This window comes from Lates calcarifer, linkage group LG15 (genome assembly GCF_001640805.2).
Source record: "Lates calcarifer isolate ASB-BC8 linkage group LG15, TLL_Latcal_v3, whole genome shotgun sequence".
Lineage (NCBI taxonomy): Eukaryota > Metazoa > Chordata > Actinopteri > Centropomidae > Lates > Lates calcarifer.
The window spans coordinates 749539-774481 of record NC_066847.1 but is presented as its reverse complement, the minus strand read 5'-3'; the positions used below and the strand labels follow the sequence as shown (position 1 = coordinate 774481).

Sequence of the window (24943 nt, the reverse complement as noted above, 5' to 3'; positions counted from 1 at the left end):
TAACATCAGTTCATTTCATCTGGAGTTCAGTGAACAGGGCTGGATAGTTGTCATGGAGACGGGCGCTAAAAAGGAGCAGGGCTCCCCCTGTGGCCATTCAACATAAATCAATACAGGACTGAATGTTGGCTAGACACATTTTTTCAAGCTACTTGTGAGGTTATTGCGCTGGGCGGAAAAACATGATGCCTCCGGCCACATCTGTGTCTGACATGGAGGCTTAATTATACTGAGTATAAAAATGTGTCAGGGACTTAAACAGAATCTTTTCGCTGCTTCAACAAACTGAAATCAGATTTTATTTTTCAGCGAAGTGTCTGACAGTGTCCAACAGACTCTGATCGTCATCACCAAACTGATTTTATTAAAGCTTTATGAAGGAACTGACAGCGACTGCGACGTCATTCAGTCGGCCACTGTAGGCAACAAGGTGAGGTACAGGTGATCACACACATTCACACGCACACACTCCCAGACACACACATAAAAAACTATACGCTCACTGACACATATACAACTTAATTCAGCATGATGATTAAATAAAAACTCCGTCCTGCGTTGGACCTGTTGGAGGTGAAGAGCCCCGTCTGCTTCATCAAAGCAGAAACAGAAAATTTAAAACGATAAAATTAAACTTCAGGTGTTTTTCAGAAAAAAAAATCAGGCTGTGTTTCGGTTTGATGCTTCAGCAGCCAATCACAGCGCAGCAGTGGACCGCGCCCCCGAGTAAAAACCAACCAAAGAAACCTGAGGAAGCTGTTTCCGTAAGTGGCGGCCATATTGGCTCCCGGTGGCGGAGTCTCCATGTTTCACCATAAAACGATGAGAAAATAAAACGTTCACCTTCGTCCGAGAAAACGCAGGATGAGAAGTACGGCACGACGTGGCGAAGCCTGATTGGTCCTCCAGTGACCTTTCACCTCAGTTCAGAGAAGATGGAGGGCTACAGGGTCCCATCAGTAACAGCAGCCTCTCCCAGCAGCGCCGCCTGGTGGTGGAGAGCGGCGGTGGATCATAGTGACGTCTCGGCGTCCACGACTCTCCGACCGTCCTCATTCTCAACGTTTATCTGGACGCTCGGCAGCTTCTCCAGGCTGGAAAACAACAAGCATCATCAGAGTAAGAGTGGGCTTAAACATTGCCTGAGTTTATTGATCACTCTGTGAAACTGTGTTGATCAAATTTGGTTTTTGTCAATCTTAAACAAATTGTCTGCAGGTTGATCACTCCAGTTTTCTTGAAACGACTCCTTAAGTCTAAGCAAACATCTAGCAATCCCCAATCGACTCCATTGAACACCATGAAGCAACCACCTAGCAATTACCTGCAACAACCTGGCAACCAGCAATGCATTACCAACTGGCAACCATTAATGTGATCACAACAGCGTCTAAGACCCCAGTAAATCATGATCATCACAAACAAAACCTTTTACTATACCAACCAACTGCAGCAACCATCTATTAACCTGAGTCAACCTTTACCTAATTCCATCAAACGTGATGATGTGTTTCTGCAGTCCAACCTGAAGTCAGCCTGGTTCCTCCACAAAAAGCCAATGGGATTATTTCATTGTGTTTTGGATTATTCCAGAAAATAAACTGTGACCAACTAAAGTTTTTGATCACCGTTCACCTTCATGATTTTACCTGTTGCAGCGTTTCAGAGCTTTGCTGCTGTCAGAGTTCATGGTGACCGATTTCCAAATGCCACTTTTGGCCATTTCATCTGAGATGTTCACCTCTGACGGATCCACGCTGCACAAACACACAAACAAACACAAATAAACACATTACTCTGTGCTGCAGTGTCTGTGTTCACAAGGATCAGTGTGATCAGTCACTGACTCACCGTTTGAGGTTTTTGATCGGGAAGTTGATGACGTTTCCTCGGTCGTACGGTGGATCGTCCTCTGCCTCCTCCAACATCCTCTGAGCATCCTGAGAAAACCAACAGCACTAATGTCAGAGAGGAGACTGAAGCAGAGTTACTTTGTTTTCCTCCAGGTGTCCAGCTCTGCGTCTCACCTCCTTCTCCTTCTTCTTCTTGTCGTCGTCCTTCTTCTTCTTGCTCTCTGGTATCAGGTCGTCCAGCCAGCTCAGCTCTCTCTTGGTGAAGCAGAAATCCAGAAGCTTCCTGATGAAGACCAGAGCCAGGACCTGCAGAGGATGAACGGAGCAGACAAGTTATTCTGTTCAATTCATAATAAAAGGTGTTCAGTCTCAGTGGTGTCTCTGTTTCTGTCTCACCATCATGGGGAAGATGACGGCAGCGGCCGAGGCCTTGATGGCCCAGAGGACGATGAGGCAGGACAGCTGCACCACAGTGAAGACGTGGACCTTCCACAGCGGGACATAGCGCAGGTAGATGAGGTCCGGCTGGTGTTTGGCCGGCATGCCGAACAGTTTGATCCTGTCGAACAGCTGCAGAGGGACAGAGAGGTTAAAGACACTGAAACACAGCGATGAAGCTGCAGCAGGAGGAAACGAACGAGCGCTGGAACAGACCTGGATGCCTTTGAGCGAGGACACTCCCATGTAGAGGAAGACTCCGTACAGGACCGGCATCGGGATGAACTGAGAGACACACAGAAAAGTCCAACTCCAGCATGAGAAGGTATTTCACAGCTCAGTGGAAACATATTTCTACTTTTCTCCAGAGAACTAACGATGGAAGAAGCTCAAGTGTGAGTCAGACGTGAACACACTACGAGCTGGGGAGAGCCGGGACCAAAATAAGTTGCAGTTGAAAACAGTTTCCTGAGTAAAACTATCCACGAGATATTTTGTTGTTCTGTTGGGTGTTGTGTTCACTATGTGCTGACACAGTCAGACATATCAGCCTCAGAGAAAATCCACCTGTTACTTTCGACCCGGTTCTCCTCCACTGTATAATTAGGTTTAGAGCAAATTAAGTAAATACTCAAGTAAAAGAAGCGCTGAGAGTAGAGGGAATAGAAGTGTGAGTAAAGTTATCTGAAGTGTAAATGTTGGCAGCAGTAAAATCCTCAGGAAAGCCCGAACATTCAGGATGTTATCCGTCTCTGTGAGGAACAAAGACGCGACGTTCACCTTGAGGGCGGAGGTCATGAAGACGGAGCAGCCCATCAGGACGAAGATCATGAAGCCGGTGACTCTCTGCTCTCTGATGCCCAGGAACTTTGGCTGCTCGCCGGGCGCTGCGCACTCCGACTCCAGCTTTCAGGCTGTTGACGTGGGAGATGGAGAGCACGGTCGCCGCCACGAACCACGGCAGGCCCATGATGGAGCACACGCCCAGCATCACCGCCACCACCAGCAGGTCCAGGTGGTAGCCACAGCCTTTCTGCAACCAAGAAAAACAGAGAGCTTATCATCTGGCTGCTCTGTCAGAGACAAACCTGTCCGATCGAGCAGTCCTGACCTTCAGTTTGTTCTCCTTCCTGTTGACGATGACGGCGGTGATCTGTTGGTCCATGAAGATGAGGATGGTGCAGAGCAGAGCGGGGACGGCGGCAGCCAGCAGCGTCCACCAGGGGTTTGACCCCAGTGGAGAGATCAGCCACCCTCGAGTGTTCAACGTGGGCTGAACAAAGACAAACAGTTAAATCTTTACACCAACAAAAGAATTGTCTGACAATCGAATAATCGTTTAGTCTTATTTTAAAGCAAAATGACATGTGTGCTGTTTGTAGCTTCTGAATGTGACTCTGTTTATGTTTTTAAGTACGTTGGCTTTATGTTTACACTCTGCAGCGATACAGAAGGAACGGACCTAAAAAGCTCTGTACACAATGTGATATAACATACTCCAAAACCTAAATAAGTCAGGTCATAGGAGACATCCTGTGACCTGTTACCTCTCCAAGCCAACAGCAAACCACAACACTAACATCAGAAAACAAAAGAACAGCCTCTCATTTAACATCAGAAATGGAATTATGACCAGTATCCTGTGTGGAGTCTGGTTTTACCTCGAAGCGGTCGGGTACGTTGAGTTTGGGTGAAGGAACACCCACCAGATAATCCACCAGCACCATGATCATGATGGTGAGGAAGATGGCAAAGTCACTGATGGTCGATCGGACCTACAAAGACAAAACATCTTCAACATTTTCTATCAACTTCTCCCAGTCAAACTGAGGAAGGACGGGGAGATGGACAGACCTTGGTGGGGAAGTATCTCTTGGTCTTGAACTGTTTGAGGAAGGCAGAGAGGAAGAAGGTGGTGAAGAAGAGGATGACGGACCAGAAGAGGACGTCGGGGACGTAGGGACCTTTGTGGCCGCAAGCCGAACCAGCGAACTCCCCGTACAACTCCTGACATTCCTGGAGACGGACGGAGAAAGAGATCGTTAGGAGTCAGAGCTCAAGAGTTCGGAGCTGCAGTTCCTCTAACGTCCACTAGATGCTGCTGTGACCGAACCCTGACTTAATGCCAGAGGACGAAACGTGCTAAGGTTGAAACTAACAATAATGCTAACAATCGGGAAACTAACAATCAGTCAGTCAGGATGTCTTCAAATATTTTGTTTGATTAAAACACCAAATACTCAAAAATATTCAGTTTACAGTGAAATGAGAAATCCTCTCATTTCAGAAGCTGGAATCAGACAATATTTGGTGTTTTTTCACTATATTTGCTTAAAAAATAACAATGAATCAATTACGAAAATTAGCTTCAGTCTTTTCAGTTTCAGTTTTTAGGCTAATTGTTTTAGCTTCAGACTTTATGAGGATTTAACTTTCACCTGTAATTTTTCCTTTTAAATGAACTTTTATTTACAGTTAGTGCAGATCATTTAACATCTTCCGATATTTTTCTTGGATGCTGCCATTTTGTTCTTCTTACAGAAAACTACAGTCCACACAGTCTGACGTTAAACTTTTCTGTAGCAGAAGACAAAACATTAAATAAAACATCAGGCTTCTTTGTGTCTCAGACCTTCACACCCAGCTGCTCCCACTGGATGCTTTCTGAGGTTAAGTTTTTGCTGCTCCACATCTGTTGGGCTTTAGCTGAGGCGTTAGCCGGCCGAGAACACTGACACCTGGAAGAGAAACAAACAGGTGAGTCAGGTAAACATTACAAAGAGGTTTACTGAGGGTTTACTGATGGACAATGATCCCACCACACAACAGAATCTGCTCAAAAAGGTCTGGAGGAACACAATATAATAATTTATAATTTTTTGTTTTTTGTCAATTTTGCATAAAATGTCTGTAAAGTGGCTGAGTTTACCTGTGAGCTGTGCTTTTCATTTTATCTTTTCCTTTCATGTGGAAAAACATTTGTGATTATGTTTTGTACAATCTGGTTTAAAACCAAACAGAGCACCAGACCAAGTCTGAACTTTAACACGTCTTGATTTGAATAGAAAATGAAACGTACGTGTAGAAGGTGAGGTTGTCCAGGTGGTTGTGCATGTTGATGGGGTACACCTCCCCGAGGTGGACCAGCTTCTCCAGAGCCTCGTAGATGAAGATGATGCAGATGAGGGCGGCGAAGGCCTCCTCGGTGAAGCGGGTGATATAGCAGACCAGAGAGCTGGCGTCGGTGGCGACCAGCACCAGGCAGAGGAAGGCGGTCCAGAGTCCGATACTGGTCCTCAGAGACAGGTAGGACAGATTGTAGTCGCTGAGGACGGAGATGATCAGAGGGGACAGGAGGGGTTACCTCAGTGTAATTTAAAGGATCATAATATCAGTTTAAAATGATTAAGCTCATTAATTACAAACACAGTCACAACACCTGTAACTGTGTCTGTCTATAAAAACAACATCCTAAAAACATGTCCACAACCGGCCGTGGTGGAGCTCAAGCTCCCTGATATTCACTAGCATTTTGCACTTTGATGTTCTTTATTCATGTCGTGCTGGTGAAAAGAACTTAACAGTAGACGGAGTCTTTAATGTCTGATGATTTGTAGTCAACTAATATAACATGTAAAGCGGGTATATTCAGTCCAAGGCCTCTTGGCTGCAGATAAGATGTTCTGACCAGTGAAAGAACCAATCAGAGAGCAGAGCAATCAGTAACTAAACATTGACATGATCAATACTCCGTCAATCAATGACAGTAAGAACAGACTTTAAAGGATAAGTGGTATTTTTAATCGTGTTAAGGCACGTCCACTAAGCAGTTGTTTTCAGTACCAGACTCCATTGACAAAAACAGGGATTTTACCGAGCAGAACACAGGAGCTGCTGGAATACCACTGCCTCCATCTGTTAGTGTGTCTGTGTTACTGTGGGACTTTCAGTGGTGGAAGAAGTAATCAGATACTTTACTGAAGTAAAAGTACCACACAGTAACACAGACACACTGACAGCAGTGTTCCAGCAGTTTTTGTCAGTGGAGTCTGGTAGTGATATATAGTGATGTTTCTGGTCAAATGAAAGGGGATCTGAGCTCAGCATGGAGCAGTAATAATCAGTGACTGCAGATATCACAGAGTCAACACTGACTCAGGATCAACTGTTTAGTCAATCATCAGAGGCCATCGACCACTGAGTCTGTGACATTATAAAGACGCAGTCGTCCCGTCTCTTCCTGTGTCTCCTGCAGCTCTGACTCAACAGACATGATGTCTCGGTGTCCCCCCGCCCTGCTGCTGTTGGCCCTGGCCTGCCTGGCCTGGTTCGGCTCTGCTCAGCCCGTTGACACCCGGGCCGAGCTAAAGAAGGTCGAGGCCGCCCTGCAGGAGCTGAGGGCCGAGAGACGAGGTAAGAGTCTGCTCGCACCAGGACGACCTCTCCAACAGGAACCAACAGGAACCAACAGGAACCAACAGGAATTATCTGACTTGAATTTTTAAATAGGATGACTTAAACAGGATGTTTTCTTAAAGGGTCAGTTCACCCAATACAATAAAGTATTCACACGAAAACAGGACAAACGACGACTGACTTTTCTTTGTTACTTGGACTGTTTTGAAGACTTTCTGGAGCTGAAACATCGTATTTAAAAGGTGCGAACAGCTCCAGTTTCTTAAATTTCTCTCTTTACATCGACAGTGATGAGTGAGCGTCTGGCAGCGGCTGAGAGGGAACTGAAAAGAATCCAAGGTGAGAAATCTCAAAGGATATAAACATGTAATTAATGGTTTCTTACAGACTATAATACAGGCTGCTGTATAAACAACAACACAGTAAAACAGCTGGAATAATATTAAATGTGAGACAAGGAGACAAATGCTGTGCATTAAGAAACAATTTTGCTTGAACAAATCCAGAGATTTGATCATTAGCTGCAGCTCTGATACTGATTAGAAAAGCTAAAAAGGAGGACGTAAAGCGAGGAGCTACCATTTCCAACACATTCAGGTTAACAAAGACAAACCTCTGCAGATTTTCTGAAACATCCTGAAACTCCACTTATTTTAAATCTGATTTTGGAATCTGAATCTGGAATCTGATTTTGTACAGAAACACCTAAGGTTGCATTCGCTGCGTCTCTGGGAGGAAACGGCCTCGTGAAGACGACTACGGGCAACAAAGATCTCATCTACAAGGACGTCCTGACCAATGTGGGTGGAGCTTACAACGCCCAGACAGGTGAGATACAACTTCACCTTCAGTTTCTCGTCCACATCGTCCTCTCTATCCTCCCCTCTCCCTCCAGGTGTGTTCACGGCGCCGATCCGTGGAGTCTACTACGTCCGCTTCACGTGCAACGGTCCCACCGACTTCCCCCGGAGCGCCGTGCTCTACAAAAACAACGCCGCGATCCAGCTCATCACCCACGAGCAGCCGTCCGGCGAGGGCAGCGACACGGCGTCCAATGGCGCCGCCCTGATGCTGGAGCAAGGCGACAGGCTGAAGATGGTTCTGTGGCAAAACACCCAGATCTGGGACAACAGCAACCACCACAGCACCTTCAGCGGCTTCCTGCTGTTCCCCATGTGAGGACGAACGCGGTTTTTACTAAAACTAATCCGGTCTGAACGGGGGCTTTGGACGAGAGATCAATCAGGAAAAAGATCCACACACACTCTTAAAGACGAACTTTGTTGTTGTTGTGTTTGAAGGGTGGATGAACGTCCGACAGAGTTCGACGCTGAGTCCGAGCTGAAAGCTCTCCAGGCTTCACTGAAACAGATTCAGACTGAAAACTCAGGTAAAGGTTTGATGATGTTTGAAGCATTTACTCAGAAATATATTGAGAACAAACATCATAAAAACAGGTTTGACTGAAGAGCCGTCCTCACTTCTCACCAACAGTGGAGATAAACCTTTCTCAGCTCACAATATTCATGGTGTTTTTCATGTGTTTGTGTTTGTAGGTGTGAAGGAGAGACTGGAGGCCACAGAGACGGAGCTGAAGGCGATCAGAGGTCAGTCACTCCTCTGATGATCTTCAGAAAGAATCAATATTAACATTTAATGACAGACAAACCTCTCATCTCGGCTCCACACGCTGCAGTGATAAGATACTGATGCGGTTTAACAGCAGCTGTAAATTTAAGGTGGACAGAGGCCAAACACTAAGGCAGCGTTAACTGTGGAGGAGGAGCGCCCTCATGTGGACATCACCAGTTCTTACAGAGGAAATGTCTGTCAGTTGTCTGGATGATTTTTTCTGTGAAGACAGAAACTATAGAACCAAACTGAACAGATCGACTTTTATTCTTGTGATTTCTGAATGAATCTGAATGTTTTTCTTCTGGTCCTCCATCAGATATAAACCTCCAGATGGATGGAGTATGAAAACCTGATGTTTCTTCTTCTGTCTTTAAATTTCAGACGTACCGAAGGTGGCGTTTGCAGTTTCTCTCGGAGGAAACGGTCTCCGTAAGACGACGTCAGGAAGCCAAACACTCATCTACAAAGACGTCCTGACCAACATCGGACAGGCGTACAACTCTGAGACAGGTGACGACAAACTACACCTGCTGAGATTAAAGATATGCTTCGGTTATTTTGTCCCTTCTCATCTTCCATACTTCCCTTCCTCCTCCCAGGTGTGTTCACAGCACCTGTTCGTGGAGTCTACTACATCCGCTTCACAGCCAACGCCCCCACCGACTTCCCCATGAGCGCCGTCCTTTACAAAAACGGAGCGTCCATCCAGCTCATCGCCCACGAGCAGCCGTCCGGCGAGGGCAGCGACACGGCGTCCAACGGCGCCACCTTGCTGCTGGAGCAGGGCGACACCCTCTCCATGCAGCTGTGGCACAACACCCAGATCTGGGACAACAGCAACCACCACAGCACCTTCAGCGGCTTCCTGCTGTTTCCCATGTGAGGACGAACGCGACGGGTCAACTGATCGGTCTGACGATGCTGAACCAGAACTGAAGTCAAATCAAGCTTGACTGACTTTAACTTACTGAGCTTTAAACGTCAAATAAAACCTGAAGCTTCACCTTGTTCCAGCTCTTTGAGTCATTCAAATACACAGACTCCATGTTTTTAAAATCAAATGTAAACCTGCAGAGAGCAGCACCAAGTATCAGAAAGTCACATCCTGTTTCAAAACTGAAAACACACATGAAACAATCGAGCAGCTGATTCCTGCGTCACAGACACTGATCAGATTAGAAAAACAAACAGGATTTCTACAGACAGCAGAGAGATTTCTGCTGTTACCTCCCTTCAACCCAGATCCTGCTGAACCCGGGTCTGCAGGTTCAGCTCGGCCTCGTATCTAATTAGTCAATATTTGATTTATTTTTCTTTGTCCACTTGCTGTGATCCAGCTCAGCTTTTTAAATCTACAGATGAAGAGAAGGAGAAAAAGGCTTTAGATTCACTGTCTGCAGTTGAAGGAAAACTTTTTGAACGTCCATGTTTTGGATGTAAATGATTTGGAACTGATGCAGAAATGATCAAGAACAGTAGAACTTTAGTCCCCTACAGCGACACAGCTTTTTATTAAAGACATTATATTTCAGTACCAGACTCCATTGACAAAAACAGGGATTTAACCAGGAGCTGCTGGAATACCACTGCCTCCATCTGTTAGTGTGTCTGTGTTACTGTGTGACTTTCAGTGGAGGAAGAAGTAATCAGATACTTTACTGAAGTAAAAGTACCACACAGTAACACAGACACACTGACAGCAGTGTTCCAGCAGCTCCTGTGTTCTGCTCAGTAAAATTCCTGTTTTTGTCAGTGGAGTCTGGTACCTGGTTGCTTCACATGCTGATCTAAAACCTGAAGCTGAAAAAAATATCTTTAATATGTTCAGTGATCAAATTAAAATTATTCTCATTATTGACTGATCTACTTATCATTTTCTGAGCTGATTGATAAATTATTTGTTTCTTAAAGTCAAAACTGACGACCTCAAATGTCTCTGCCAGATCAAACATTTAAATCAGCATCAGAAACTGTATTTTTCTGATCTTAGTAAATAACTACAGAGTCTCTGACGCATATTCCTGGAAATATTTGAGTTTGTGTGCGATGTAATCCACTGGGAACTGGAGCAGGTTAAAAAATAAGTATTTTATATAAGTGTTACAAAAGATTTTTTATATCACAAAAAGCCTTTTTAATCCTCAGACCAAAAAAAATACGGAAAGACAATAGAAAACTGCTTCACTGCACTGAAAGCTCAAATGCACAAATGCACAATCCCTCTAAAGCCAATTACACCGCTGATCCAAAATCCCATAACTCACAATAATCTGTGACCTCTGTGACTCCGTAAAACCAAAACACAAAAGCCTGATTCAGCTCATTGGTTGGTTTTAGCTGTTATTTAACTGAAGTTATAAAAACACATTCATCTCACTTTCAGGGTCGTTAACGTCGTCACTGAAGACGCTCTGATTTTTAATTCCCACACAGCGTCATCCTGCTGTGACGCCAACACCTGAGCCGAATCTGTTAAATCTGTTACGAAATGATGCCAGAGACACAAGAAATAAGTTCTTCAACAGCAGCTTAGAAATCACAGAAAAATGGAAATTAAAATACGGTGACTCCAGATGAATTGTGGGAAGAAACATCTGAAGATAAACGAACAAGAAGTCCAACACCGGGGGAACTTAAAAATCTAAATGAGGTTTTTAAAAACTCTTCATCTGACGGATGTTGGAGGAGTTTTACTCAGAATTCTGCCTTATTCCTGAAAACAATCCCTGTAATAAAGAAAACGAGTCTCCTGGTTAAAGCTGCAGTGATTATTTACATCTAAGATTTAAAAACTTCCCAATATGATTATTAATTGTTTATTGATCTATCAATCATCCGCTCTGTGTTTCCAAGCAGTCTGTTAGAGGTTAAAGGATTCAAACAGTGAACTAACCACAGACACAGTTGTCTGTGATCGCAGTGGCTGAGGTGACTGATGCTGAGGAGACGGCGCCCCCTGCTGCAGGCTTCATGTAAGAGCCCGGCGCTGACTCACCTGCAGAACTTGTAGAGGATCTTCTCGAAGACCAGGACCGGACCGGTGCTGCCCAGGATTGTGAGAGGCTGACCGGCAAACAGAGAGTAGGCCACGCCCGTCAGAGACGCCCCAAACAGAGACTCTATGGCACTCTACCAGAGAGAGAGAGAGAGAGAGAGATCTGTTAAAGGCCGAAGCCTCCAACACTCAGACTGTGTTCTCTCAGTCTGGATCTTACGATCTGTCCTTTGGTGGCCTCTCCCAGCAGCCCTCCGAACGTGATGACGGGCGACATGCAGGCGCAGTAGAGGAAGAGGACGGACGCCAAACACTGCAGACTGAGGGCGTCTCTGACGTCGCTCCACAGGAAGGGAAGTTTCCTCCGAACGTCGTTCACCAGACCACCGAAGATCCTGACGGACAGAGGACAGAGTCACTACAGAGGTTGTCGGGGACGTTAACATGAAAACCCATCTACTCACCAGTCCACCTTTACAGCCTCGTTGTGTTTCTACTCACGCTCTTTCAAACTCTCACTAACTTTCTAAGAAGAAAGGCTTTTGTAGAAGAGCTCAGAGCTAAATGAAATGACCAGTTGGAAGCTTAGTGGTGGAGACGTTGACGTCATGTGACCGTGGTGTAGTTGGTTTATAGCCTAATGACCAAGGACTGAACTGGACCAGTCTGGACCAGGAGATCAGCACCAACACTCAGTCCCACTGAAAGTAAATCAGACCGACCTCCCCGTCCTCTGCAGCTCCGGTCCGGTCTGATGCTCCGCCTCCTTCACCGTGTCGGAGCTGTGGGCGGAGCCATTAGGGACGGACGCCATCTTCCTCTTCTCCTGCAGAGACAGAGGAGAGGACAGTGTGAGACCGTCTGATCGTCTCTGCAGGTTCAGGTCTCAGGGGTCAGTCCGGGGATCTCACCTGAGACGGGACGCTCTTCGGGGGTTCGATGCGGATGCTGGGGTCCCATTCACCTGGAGGCAGCACAGTGACCTGATCCAGGAACTCGTCGATCCCTGACAGCAGGTCGTTCCTGTCCTTCGCTTTGTAGGCGACGTCGTGGAAAATCTGCAAAGACAGAGGAGAGATGAAGTCTGACTACAGAGCAGGACGACAGGCAGTGCAGCTGAGGATGAAAACACGTCTCCATGATGTTCTACTCATGTAGGGACGTTTTCAGGATTTAGAAACAAAGCAGCAGCTGGAAATCTGTCAGATCACTGTGACAGACGTCTGTCAGCCGTGTGAGAAGCAGCAGCTAGCTAGAACAGACTGGCCTCATTCTGGTTTTTGTATTTGTCAGAAAATCCTTCTCCTCAGGATAAACTAGACACTGAGTCAGTAATATTCATTCAACAGCTTTAAACACAGAGTGAACATTATTCCTGCAGGTTCAGTGAGGACGTTCGGATCTCCTGCTTTAAATCATTTCTGCGTCTCCTCACCTCGTCGGTCATCAGAGTGGCGATGGAGCGTCCGATCTCGTGGTACTGTGGACCTTTTCCAAACGGACCGAGCAGCAGGAAGAGAAACCTGAACGGACAGGAAGACGATCAACAGCACAAGCTCAGAAACACACAGGTATAACCCTGACGCAGTCACAGACTCATCAACAGAACATGGAGTTTAACAACAGTGTTTGACTGCTGGCGGCTGCAGGGGGCGCTGCTGCTGCTGCTTTAACAAAAACACACTCCAGCTGTCAGACCTGCAGAGTAGAAAACATCATGATGGAGTTAAGAGCATGAAGATAAAGAACCAGCAGCTGCAGAGTCACAGGCTCCAAATAAACACAATAAAGAGCAGAGATAGTCGGAGCAGTCACTGACCACGATACGATTATTTCAGCAGCGTTCTGTCGGAGGTGTTTTTAAAGACACTGAGATGCATTCTCTGTCATTGCAACTTCAACATCAGAGGTAAAAATCACCTGAGTCGTACTGTGAAGGAGGCAGGTGAGGTGACAGGTGCCCCACAGACACACCTGACGGCCATCTTTACCCAGCAGAGCTGGATCTGCTCAGTGAGTCTGAAAGTCTTTTATCAGACTGAAGATTCACAGCGTCTCAGTTCAAGTGCAACAGGACTAAAAACTCCTTTGTTGCTTGTGCAGTAAAGTCCAACTCTGCACATTTAATTTGATTTAAATTTACATTTTCAGCACTTTTCTAAAGTTATTTTTAGCAACTAGTGTGTGTTGTTTTTGCACTTTAATATTTATCTGAACTGAAGTGAGTGGAGCAAAGAAAGGAGCAGGAGTCAGAGCATAAAGAAAGTGTGAGGAGACCATTAACGTTTCCTCTCTCACACTTTTTGCAGTTGATCTTCCTGTGTTGTCACCATGGTGATGAAAGGCCAGCAGGGAGGAGGAGCGGTTTTATTTTAGGTTCTCAGATCAGGTGATCCAGCCGTGTGGAAGAGAAGCTGCTGATCCAAATAAATACACAAATAAACGCCGGTGACTCGGAGCGTTCAGCTGCGTCACATGACCTACATGTGACTTCCTGTCCTGTGGTAGTTTACCTGGTGGGTACAGGGACCTCGGTGAGGCCGGTCAGCAGCACGGCGGGCGACAACCGGACGAAGGCGATGATCGGTCGCTCCAGGAAGTCGACCTCACCCACCAGGACGTTGGAGGCCTCGGCGCCGGGAGGAATCTTCTTCATGAAGTTCATGTCCACCTGAAACAGAGAGCGTCAAACACACGGTGACCACAGGACGTCATGACAGCTGCAGCCTGCAGGGGGCAGTGACAGGACCGCACACAGCCGGGGCTCGTCTGTCCACAGTGAAGGTGTCGCCGTCGCACAGCTCAGGTGAACTGCTGGTGTCAGGTGACGCAGCAGGTCGAGTCTCGGTGTGAGTTTGTGATCTGATCTGAAGTCTGATTTATTCAGAAAGCTGCTGCTTCTCTGAGGGAGGAAAGAATTTTCTCCAGAGCAGCTGCTGAATGAACCTCATGGTGAGATTATTCTGTTGTTTCATAACCCAGGATCAGTCTGTACACAACAACGACTTATCACTAAAACTCACAACAACCAGGAGGCTGATTCTTCATCACAAAACACTGAGACCAGCTTCACGAGACCACGGACACACATGAACACAGCGCAGCACCACCACGACTCACAGCACAGGCCACTGATTGGTCGACAGCCGGTGATTGACAGACGGGCGGACGGACTTACGGCGGGCTTTCTGCCGGACGCTGGCAGCAAACAAACACAGTCGCAGTCCTGCTGAGAAACAAACCAAGTCATCGTCCAGAACTCAAACACAGACCGTGACCGGCTCCTTCAGGTTCACACCAGACCAGACTTTATGATCCAGACCTCAGAGCCATCACTCGTACACAGGATGAAGAGTGGGGACGTCATCTTCCTCCTCAGTTTGTTATTCCAAGTGTCTGACTACATTATGGAGAAGATTCCTACAGAGACAGAGCTTTTCATCAACCACAAACATCTGATTTAACAGGAGCTGCCTCCATCTGTTACTGTCTGTGTAGAGATGTATAGAGATGTTGGTGGTTGCTCCATCTCTGCAGGAATCCCCTCCATGATGCTGCAGCAGCTGTTCATGGTGGTTGACAAGCACCACATCAATTCCAAAGATTGACTTTAATGAGACGAGTCTGCCTGAAATCATTTAGATTAGAAAGAATCCACAGACTGAAATCTGCTGCTAAACTCAGGTCCCATGGAAACACAACAACAGGAAGGCCTCATGGGAAGTGTAGTGTTCAGCTAGCAGATGAAATGTTGTGTGGATGCTGATAAAGGTTGGCTGGTTACCTTGCTGAAGCCCACCGTGCTGTTTTCCCGGCTGCCTCCGTTGCCGCCGTTGATGCGATTCTCGATGTTTTTGTCGAGGTTTCCTGGAGCCGACTGAGGAGACGCCAGCAGACCTGCCCCGAGACGAAGACACCGTCAGTTTATACAGAAGACATTCACACATCTACACACTCTGTCATGGTTCTAATCTTTTATCTTCTGCAGCTTATCGATATTTCAGGCTAAATATTTCACATGCAGTCCTTTAACCTGACAAAACACACACACAGTTAAACAGCCTGGTTTCCTGTTACAGCCTGGACATCCAGACCTGACCTGAGTCATCACTCTGACTCCCCTCAGATCCTCAGATGAAGAAATGACTGAGTCACACTGTGGAAACACTGAGGTGGAAAATGACACAGGTGGAAATTCAGCTTGTTTGATGTTGGAGTAAATCATTGCTGTGATGTGAGGAGGGAAGAAATTAAAGTTAATTGTGGTTTTAAACTTTTCTTTCTGATGAATCATTGTCCCTCAGCTCATCGACCCTCGAGCTTCTCTCGTCTCTGGACTCAGCTGATCGCTGCTGTTCGTTCGTCACGCTCGCTGATCGTTTCCTGTTTATTTTAAAAACCCGTCGACTTCAGCACCTGAACAGTGACTCAGTAACGAGGCGTCCGAGGGGAGAGGATGATGTTCCAGCTTCAGTCGACACTTTTATTCAGCTCTACAGATCATTAACACATCGTCACTGGCTTCTCAGCAACGACAGACACCTGTCAGTGTAACACAACCAGCACAGCGTCCACAAGAAGAGAGACTCAGCTCAGCACCGCCTGAGCACACGCAGCATTCAGCCTGAATCCACTTTTGTTGGTTTAAGGGGAGAAAAGGTCACACCATCAGACGAAGACGCGTGTTGCTCCTGCTGTAAAACAGAACGTCTTTGTCCCTGCAGCTCAGCCAGGCTCTCTGATGCACGTCAACAACATCTTTATAACCTAACACTGGACGAGAAGCCTCCGTCTCTGCTGCCCTGCAGACTGTTTCACTGCAGACTTAAAGAACGTTACTGTCATTTTTCAGACAGCTGAGTTAGCTCCTGTCTGAAGGTTTCATCTCTGCACCGCGGTCACATCAAATGTGTTTCTCTAAACATGCAAAGAAATGAATGGAAACATGCAAACTAGACAGAATTCACTCCCACGTCTGAACTGATAATACAGACAGGTTTTCTCTGCGATGGTGTTTTCTGACAGTGGCTCCATGAATCAGATGATTTTAGTTGTTCACTAAAGACAAACATCCACAGTTGTGTTCAGCTGCTGCTGATCAGTCCTCACTCAGAAACCACTCAGTTTCGTTCCCATGCTCAGAGTTCAGAGCGCTCCACGCCGTGCCATGCTCATATTTGCCTGAGTGACTGTGAGGCGTCAGCAGGTCCTGACAGGAGACGTGCTCCTGGTTCTCCTCTGTCCCTGAACACCTCCTGCTCCTCTTCAGGGGGGTGAACCACCACCTTGGGGATCCCTCCCCACAGCCCCCCCGGAGCAGAGCGGCGCCGCTGACAGCCAGAGGGAGGAGGAGGAGGAGGGGTGGAGGTGCGGCACGGGGCGAGGGAGGAGCGACGAGGGAGGGAGAGACGAGAGGAGGACAGAGCCTCCCCTGAGGAGAGGAGAAGGAAGGACAGAGTGAAAGACTGACGGAGGCTCAGGCCACAGACAGACGGACAGGAAACACCAGAGTTCACTGATCACCTACATCTGATTGTAGCTGTTTGACCTTCTGACAGGAAACAGTGATGAGGTCTGATCACAGAGTTCATTTTCACTCTGTTAAAGCTCTTTTCACAAACACTAATAGAGAACAGCAGTGTGAGATACTCAGCTCAGTAAACTCAGACAGTGATGCCTTCAATCACAGAGAGAAAACTCTGAATAATCAACCTCCTGAAACAAAACGACATCGCTCTGTCTGAACAAAAATAAACTGAGGCCTGATTTAATCTCATGACATCTGATGTAAAGGGACTGTTTGTTCTTCCTCTGTTACATAATTATTTTACAGAACACAATGTTTGTCTGTTGCTTCTCTGTCAGAGAAACGTGAGTCTCTGACTGATTTTCATTGGATGGTTTTTCTTCTCACATCCTCTAAGTATGAACTGTGTCCTCTGAGGAACACGTCTCTTTAACCTCTTTAAAAGTGTGTGTGTGTGTGTGTGTGTGTGTGTGTGTGTGTGGTGAATGTTCAGTAAATCTGGTGTTTCCTCAGACAAGGTGTTAGAGATAAAACACACACGGGGGGGTTGTGGTCTCCAGGTCACATCAGCTCCAGCAGCAGAATGAAAACATTCCTCACCAACAGGGTTTATGAGTCCGGATATTAAAACGCAGACTCGGCACATGGTGTTAGCTGGTCATTAGCTCGCTGACTCGGCAGGTCAGTGCTGAGCAGCAGGAAGCAGAGCGAGGTGCTGCTGAGGACAGTGTTAGAGAACTGCTCAGGTTAGTGTCTGTACGACAGCTCGTCACTCTCTAAAGCTAAACACCTCAAACATCCACCTCCATCACATCGCTGGAGGAAACACAGCAGCATGCCGACACCGTGCCGTGCACCGATCAGACGACTGAAACAAACTCTACTGAAAACACAACATGAGGCAGAAACACCAGGAAGTGAGGCCGACGTCTCACAGAGAGTTATTTTAAATCTCAGGAAACTGAAAAATCAGTCACAGGTTTCACAGGGAAACACAAACACGGTGACCTGAGAGCGAGCTGTTTACACTGTTTAGAAGAGTGGACGCTGACAGAAACAAACAGAAAGATGAAGAAAAATCTTTCTTTTAAAATCACTGCATCATTTTGAAACTTTCATCTTTAGGGTTGTTGGAAACTTTCCATGGGAATTAACAGGAATAAACTGTAATAAGCTAAAGCAGGTTAGCCTGAAGCAGGAACTGAAATGAAAATAAAGTAAACATCAATCAAGAATCAATAAAAGTTCAAAGTTCAAATGTGTATTAGTGTCATTTATCCTGACCTGTTCTGTCTCATTGTTTCCTAACCATACTGAAGAATCAGTGTGTGACAGATGGAAGTTTAAAACCTGGACCTGAGAATGAGAGCGCTGCCGTCTCACCGTTTCGTTCCAGTAAATAGGGGTCCGAGTGTTTCTTGCCTATGTCGGCGAAGGATCGAACCAGCGGGATTCGGTTGCTCAGCTTCTTCTCGTTCTGGTGGTGGTGACGCCTCAACATGGCCTCCCTCACCTTCTCCTGAACGCCCTCCTCCAGCTGCCCCGACGCCAGCATGCTGTCGATCACCATGTCTGCGGCGTGAGGGAGGACGTGAGGTTAGAGTCAGAAACCTGTTTGAGCACGTTCACACGGCGGGCGGGCGGGCAGGCGGCGCTCTGACCTGCGATCTCCTCGATGGTGTTGGCTCTCATGTCGAGCAGCACGGTGCCGTTCAGGATGCAGGAACGCAGCTCGAACAGACTGTGCAGAGACAGCGTGGCCACGTACGGTTTACTCCAACGCTCGCCGCCGTCCTCGACGTCCTCCTCAAACTTCAACCACCTGGACACACATTTAACGAGGAAATCAACCGGACATTAAACACACAGTATGTGTAAAAGCTTCAAACATCAGGAGTGGGGGATTTACTGACCCATTTTATGTCGGAGAATCAAACCTGAAAATGTCTTGAGCTTGTGTTAAAACCACAGACCTTATTTCAGACATTTAACCAGAAACACACTGACAACAGGAAGAGCTAACATGCTAACATGCTAACTGACTTCCTGGTTTCAGGATCAGTCCTGAACCATTATCCACAGAGGTCTCGTCAGACCAGGAGGTTGAAACCAGGAAAAACACTGAATGTTAAAAATCAGCTGTTAACGTTAGCACGACTCAACAACATGTCTAATATATACGTGTAATGTTTATCTTCTAATGCAGAAAAGTTGCATATTAAACCTTTACATTTATTAAATCTGGTTTCAGATGCTTCATTTTTTGTCATTGTCAACCTCAGTGTTTCAGCTGATATTTACTCTGCAGTGTGAAAAGGTTTCGTTGTGTTTGTTTGGTTTTTCTCCTCCTCTGTTTAACTTGGCTCCTGATCTGAACTAACCAGGTGAGTTGATGCAGCGAAGTGAAACAGAAACATCTTGAAGTTAAATTAAAAAACCCTGAACAAACAGAGGATAATCCTGCAGGAAGAGCAGAGGATTACTACTGAAAGGAAGGCAAACAGAAGAGGAGGAGAGGATCACAGAAGACAAACCGCTGGAATCCGTCTAAATAAAACTCACCTGGCCGTCTCCTTCCACTCCTGGACGTCTCCGTCTCTGAAGGCGAGCTCGTCCAGCTCGGTGAACAGGTCGTGGGGGATGTGCTCCTCGTCGTCGTCCTCCGTCCCGAGGATGAACTGGACTCTCTGAGACGGCGTATCTGTGGAGACAAAAACACGCTCGTCATCGTCTGCGTCTCACGCTCCGTGTTTACAGCGCCGTGACTGAGGTCAGAGGTCGGACCGTTCGTGGGCGACTCTCGTCCGTCGTCCCGGTCCGAGCGGTCCCGGCGTTTCCGGTGATGTCTGTGTCCTCGGTGACGGTGTCGTCTCCGGCTCTGTCGACCCAGAGGGACGTGGACTCCGACGTAGACCGCCCTGTGACCTGACGGAGACAACGAAGACAGAAAGTTCTCTGTCAGCACCACGACACTGCTCTCTCTGATCTGATCTTAAACCAGACCAAGGAGCTCAGTCCTCAGAGTCGTGTCGTGTTTGTGGGTTAACATTCCTTCAGTTTTCATTTTTAATGAGGTTTTTTTACTGGCTGCAGATTTATTTTTGGGAGGTTTCAACTGCTCCAAAACAAACAGACCTGAAAACACACTGACTACAGTCGTGTCATGTTACACATCTGTGTTTTACTAAGTGATTAGATTCAGTTATCATATCACTGAATAAATCAGTTTAACATTACAAACCAGTTCCTCTGTGAGGAGCAGCTTGTTTCCTGATTCCTGAAGATCCAGAAACCTTCATCCAATCTGAGATGATAGTTTCAGTGGTATTTTAGAAAAGTGACTGTGCTTATAGAAACCCTCTCACCACCCAACAGACAGAGAGGAGGAACCATCCACACTGAAGGAACCTGAACCTAAGAACAAGCCGAGCTAACGTTAGCAGCAGCTCCGCTAACAGACACTGAGGGACTCAAACACTTCATCAGCTTCCAGTGTTTCCACTCAGGAGATTTGCACATAAAACAGGATGGAAACAAACACACTGACAACAAACCCTGCTCTGATCTTAACTGTAGCTGAGTAGAACCGTGTCCTCGTCCCTCACGTCGAGGACACGGTTTCATTTTTTATTTTAGCTCATCCTGTCTGAACACTTCATCGGTCTAAAATTAACCAAAGTTCCAGATTTAGATCCAGAAATCTCTCCTCCTGTAGCAACACAAAACATGTCCTGAGTCATTTCTGCTACTTTCTGTTTGACTGTAAACACAGACAGTTACTCTGTGAGTGGTGTATGAGTGTGTGGTGTGTGAGTGTGTGTGTGTAAACAGACTCACTCTCCAGCTCTTCCTTTCTCAAAGTTGGTGTAGAGGGTGGAGCTGGTCTTCCCCTGGTCCAGGACCGCCTCCTCATCGTTGCCCTGCAGCACAGACATGAACAGATCCATGAAACACAAGTGAAGCTCTCACAGCACTGCTACAGCCATCGCTCATGTTTCTATACCTGTGAGGACCGGCACTGACTCTAAAACAAGAACACCTGGAGTACAGGTGCAGTGGAAACAATAACAACAGCACCAGTAGAACACAGCACACACTGACACCTGAAAAGACATTTAGTTGCTGCTGTTTAAAATCTTGGCAGGTGAATGTGGCGTTTAATTACACATGCACATAAACACAGAGGCAACATGAGGAACAGCCACTGTTACAATGGCCCTGAACGCACCGTAACAAACACACAGCTCTGATTCTGGATATCTGCCTCAGTCTCCTGGACCTCAGAGATGAAGTCTGGTTTTTAACTGACCTACAGTTCAGCTTCACTCTGGACTCTCTGAGTCTGACTCCAGCTGTTTAAGCTGCTGACTATGAATGGAAGATATTTACACAATTATTCTAAAGGTTTTATTCACAAACAGCACAACACAAACACAGCAGGCAGAGATGTGAGACACTGCAGCTACAGACACTGGAGCTCAGCAGCTGGATGGAGATGTGTGTGGGACAGTTTGAGGATCTGAAGACGATCTGAAGACACTGGGGAGCGTTCAGCATTCACACAAATGAATCCACAGATGAGTGCAGGGTTTGAACCCACGGGTCAGAGACCCTGAGCCTCAGATCCTCATGTGTCAGTCTGGACCTCATTTAGCTGTTTATTCTTCTACGCTGTGCAGCTGCCGACACACTCTGACTGTGAGGCCCCGCCCACAGCCGCTGGGAATGCCATGACTCATCATCAAGCTGTCGGCGCTGATGTGAACAGGAAGTGGTCTGAGACGACAGCTGGACACCAGGACGATCGCATGGGGCCCAGATCCTGCAGCTGGACGGAGACGGAGACGGAGACAGAGCGACGCAGGGCGAAGTTCAACAGAGAGAACGACAACATGAAATAAACACAACGGAGTGAAGATGATGTGAGGAGGACACACACACACACACACACACACACACACACACACAGTGTAGGCGTGTGTCAGACAGGAAGTGAAGCTCCACTCTGTGTTGGTTGTGGCTCTGCTGCAGCTCTGAGCTCACAGCCTGCTGTCTGTTTGTACAGTAACATGCTGACAGGCCACACACACACACACACACACACACACACACACACTCAGAGCTTAAAGAAACAGCTCCACCCCTCAAACCACCGCTCAGACTCTGTGAACCAACATTATACAGATTAATATTAAAACTCAGCAGGAGAAGATGTGGAGTCAAACCTCCTGCTGAGATTAAGGACAGGGACAGGGACAGGGACAGAGACAGGACAGACACAGAGACAGAGACAGAGACAGAGACAGGGACAGAGACAGGGACAGAGACAGAGACAGAGACAGAGACAGGACAGGGACAGAGACAGAGACAGAGACAGGGACAGGACAGAGATAGAGACAGAGACAGAGACAGAGACAGGGACAGAGACAGAGACAGACACAGAGACAGAGACAGAGACAGAGACAGAGACAGAGACAGAGACAGGGACAGAGACAGAGACAGAGACAGGGACAGGGACAGAGATAGAGACAGAGACAGAGACAGAGACAGGGACAGGGACAGAGACAGGAGACAGAGACAGAGACAGAGACAGAGACAGGGACAGGGACAGACACAGAGACAGAGACAGGGACAGAGACAGACACAGAGACAGGGACAGACCACAGCCTCTTAGAGAATCTGATTTAAACTCGTTTAAATCCAAACTGAGCCTCAGGTCGTCTGCAGCAGGTTCCTCCACATCGGAGCAGAAAAGGTGGTTTTTCCAGTTTCTTCATCGTTTGGGACAGAAAGTGAGAGACAGTCGTTCAGCACTTTTCTGTCTGAAACAGACAAACAGGCCCAGGACTGCCTTATAACTGAAGCAGGGGTGTGATGAGACTGACGGACACATGCAGCCGCCACGTTTAAATGGTGTGTGTGGCAGCGTTTGGAAAGTAGAGAAAATACACAGACATGTGAACAGGTCAGAGAACTCTGATCTCTGATCCGTCCGGTCCATCAGGGTTAGAGGATTCCTCCCTTCCTGCCATCACAACCAACCTGACACCACACTCAACAGGAAGAGGAGATCGAGCTGTGAACTGCTCTGAGGTCAGCTCATGGTGCGTTCACATGCACAGTCCAGTTTCACACTAACTCTACTGAGCCTGTTTCAGGTCCACAAACTGGGAGAAAGGAAAAGACCAGAGACCAGAGGACCAGAGACCAGAGGACCAGAGGACCAGAGGACAGCAGAATCAGGTGAAAACTTTTCAGTTTGATGTTTCTAAAAATAAAACCTGGAGGAATCTGGATCAGGAGGATCTGGATCTTTCTGGATCAGGTGTCAGATTTACAGCGAGCAGAAGAACGAAACGTCCTGCGAGTGAAGGAGCAGATTCTGTTTTCACTCTCTCTGAACCCTGACGAGGTCTTCAGGGCGAGAGGTCACTGTAATCCTCCTCACATATAAACCATCTACAGTCCTGATGGTCACTGAGCTTCTGCAGGTTACCATGATATTTCAGACATTTGTAAAATACATTTAAAGCCTTTTAAAACCTACAAGAATAAAACTTCATCTTATCACAGTCACATTCATCTGAAGGTCTGAGATCCACATCAGAAACATTAGTCACACAAACTGACCGTATCATTATAGTTTGAGTGTATAAATCCAGTGAAGGTTAATCTGTCTTCATGGATCTTTCTACCACGACCTGAGATTTCCACCTTAACTTGCTTCTTCTTCTTCTGTTTCTGGACGTTCTGCTGTTGGTTTGTAATGATGTGTATCACAGGGTAATTAATACTATAGTGATGGATAATTGTCACACTCTAACCTCAGTGATTTCTCAGTAGTTTAACACAGAGAAGACATTCATCATCATGTGGACTTTTTCCATGTCTGTGTACTTTATTCATCTGATGCTGTAGTTTCTCATATTGTGTTGTACTGTTGTTCAGTTTCCTCTGGATACAGCACACGTACTGCATGAGGACGTCTAGTTATTAAATGCTTTTCCTCTGACAGTAAACTGAACGTCTGTTTCAGCTCTGAGAACCCAGCTGATCGATTGATTAATCCATTGATAAATAATCAGCAGACTGTGGGACTGTGTGCTGTGCTGAAGCAGGATGTTGGTATGTGTGTATTTGCCTTTTGCACTTCATCATTGCACACTTCACTTCTGATCTGTCACTCCGCTCTTTTCCTGTTTAACTGTCTCATTTCCTCAAATGTTTTAAAGTCAAACATAGAAACTGCAGGCTTCTGGGCTCAGTGTGAACAACCTGCCGTCTCTGTAAGATGATCTGCGTGTGAAGTGAAGCCACACGGACTCCGACCACAAACTTCACAGACAGTTTACTTACAGTTAACTTTGTTTTGGACGTCCTAAGACAGCAGATACATACCAGCGACATCGCCCTGGCCACTCTCTGACTCGCGATATCTCCCCAAAAGTCTCCCATGGCTGCTCGCTCCAAAAGCTGTGTCACATTAACTCCAAACAGCTCTCAGGGAAAACGTCCAGAACAAGAGGAAAACTTTCTCCTGCCTTGTGAAACGCTGCGTAACAGAGATCCAGCAGCTCGGACACAAACTGTGGAGTGTGTGGATCCACGAGTCGTCCAGGCTCCGTGAGCAAATACAGAGCTGTGTGCTGCCTGCACAGCCTCGTGTATTTATAGCTGAATGTGTTGCTTCACTGAGCGCCCGTCAGAGCAACCAGCGAGCCTGGAAGTCTGCAAACACAGCAAGATTAAAAAAACAGAAAAAGCCAGGAGGCGGGGTGTCTGATGGACGCGTCGAGTTCTGAGCAGGAAAAAGACAAACACAGCAGGTCAGAGTGAACTGGATCGACCCTGAGCCACTGCAGCTGCCCTCCCACAAGAACCATTATTTACTGCTTCTACTCACTGCTACACAGGCTGTCGAGTCCTGAGTCTGAACCAACGAGTCCCAGGTCAGACAGCAACAAGTCTAAAGTCAAGACCAAGTCCCAAATCAAGACCAACAGGTCCCATGTGAAGTCAGAGACCAACAAATCCCTAGTCAAACCCAAAATTAAGATACACGAGTCCCAAGTCAAAGCG

At 46.8% G+C, this 24943-nt stretch overlaps 2 protein-coding genes across 2 annotated transcripts; one reads left to right on the top strand and one right to left on the bottom strand.

Annotated features, from left to right (window-relative positions):
- Positions 1-341: 341 nt before the first annotated feature.
- Positions 342-24585, bottom strand: LOC108881861 (sodium bicarbonate cotransporter 3-like). The gene is given in 27 exon segments (XM_018674059.2): positions 342-1094; positions 1650-1757; positions 1852-1940; positions 2028-2159; positions 2250-2423; positions 2508-2576; positions 3072-3200; positions 3202-3324; positions 3403-3564; positions 3953-4066; positions 4146-4307; positions 4924-5029; positions 5371-5616; positions 11338-11471; positions 11558-11732; positions 12060-12163; positions 12249-12395; positions 12773-12860; positions 13851-14008; positions 15122-15234; positions 18248-18436; positions 18526-18686; positions 19427-19565; positions 19649-19789; positions 20702-20717; positions 20719-20784; positions 24263-24585. Coding segments are annotated over 27 exon segments (3384 nt in total). The 5' UTR covers positions 24320-24585; the 3' UTR covers positions 342-1012.
- On the top strand, positions 6509-9345 carry LOC108881863 (uncharacterized). Its single transcript, XM_018674060.2, has 8 exons — positions 6509-6704; positions 6996-7046; positions 7407-7535; positions 7603-7882; positions 8009-8097; positions 8264-8314; positions 8724-8852; positions 8942-9345. Exons 1-8 carry the CDS (start codon positions 6563-6565, stop codon positions 9223-9225), a joined length of 1155 nt encoding a protein of 384 aa, XP_018529576.1. The 5' UTR covers positions 6509-6562; the 3' UTR covers positions 9226-9345.
- Positions 24586-24943: the final 358 nt, after the last annotated feature.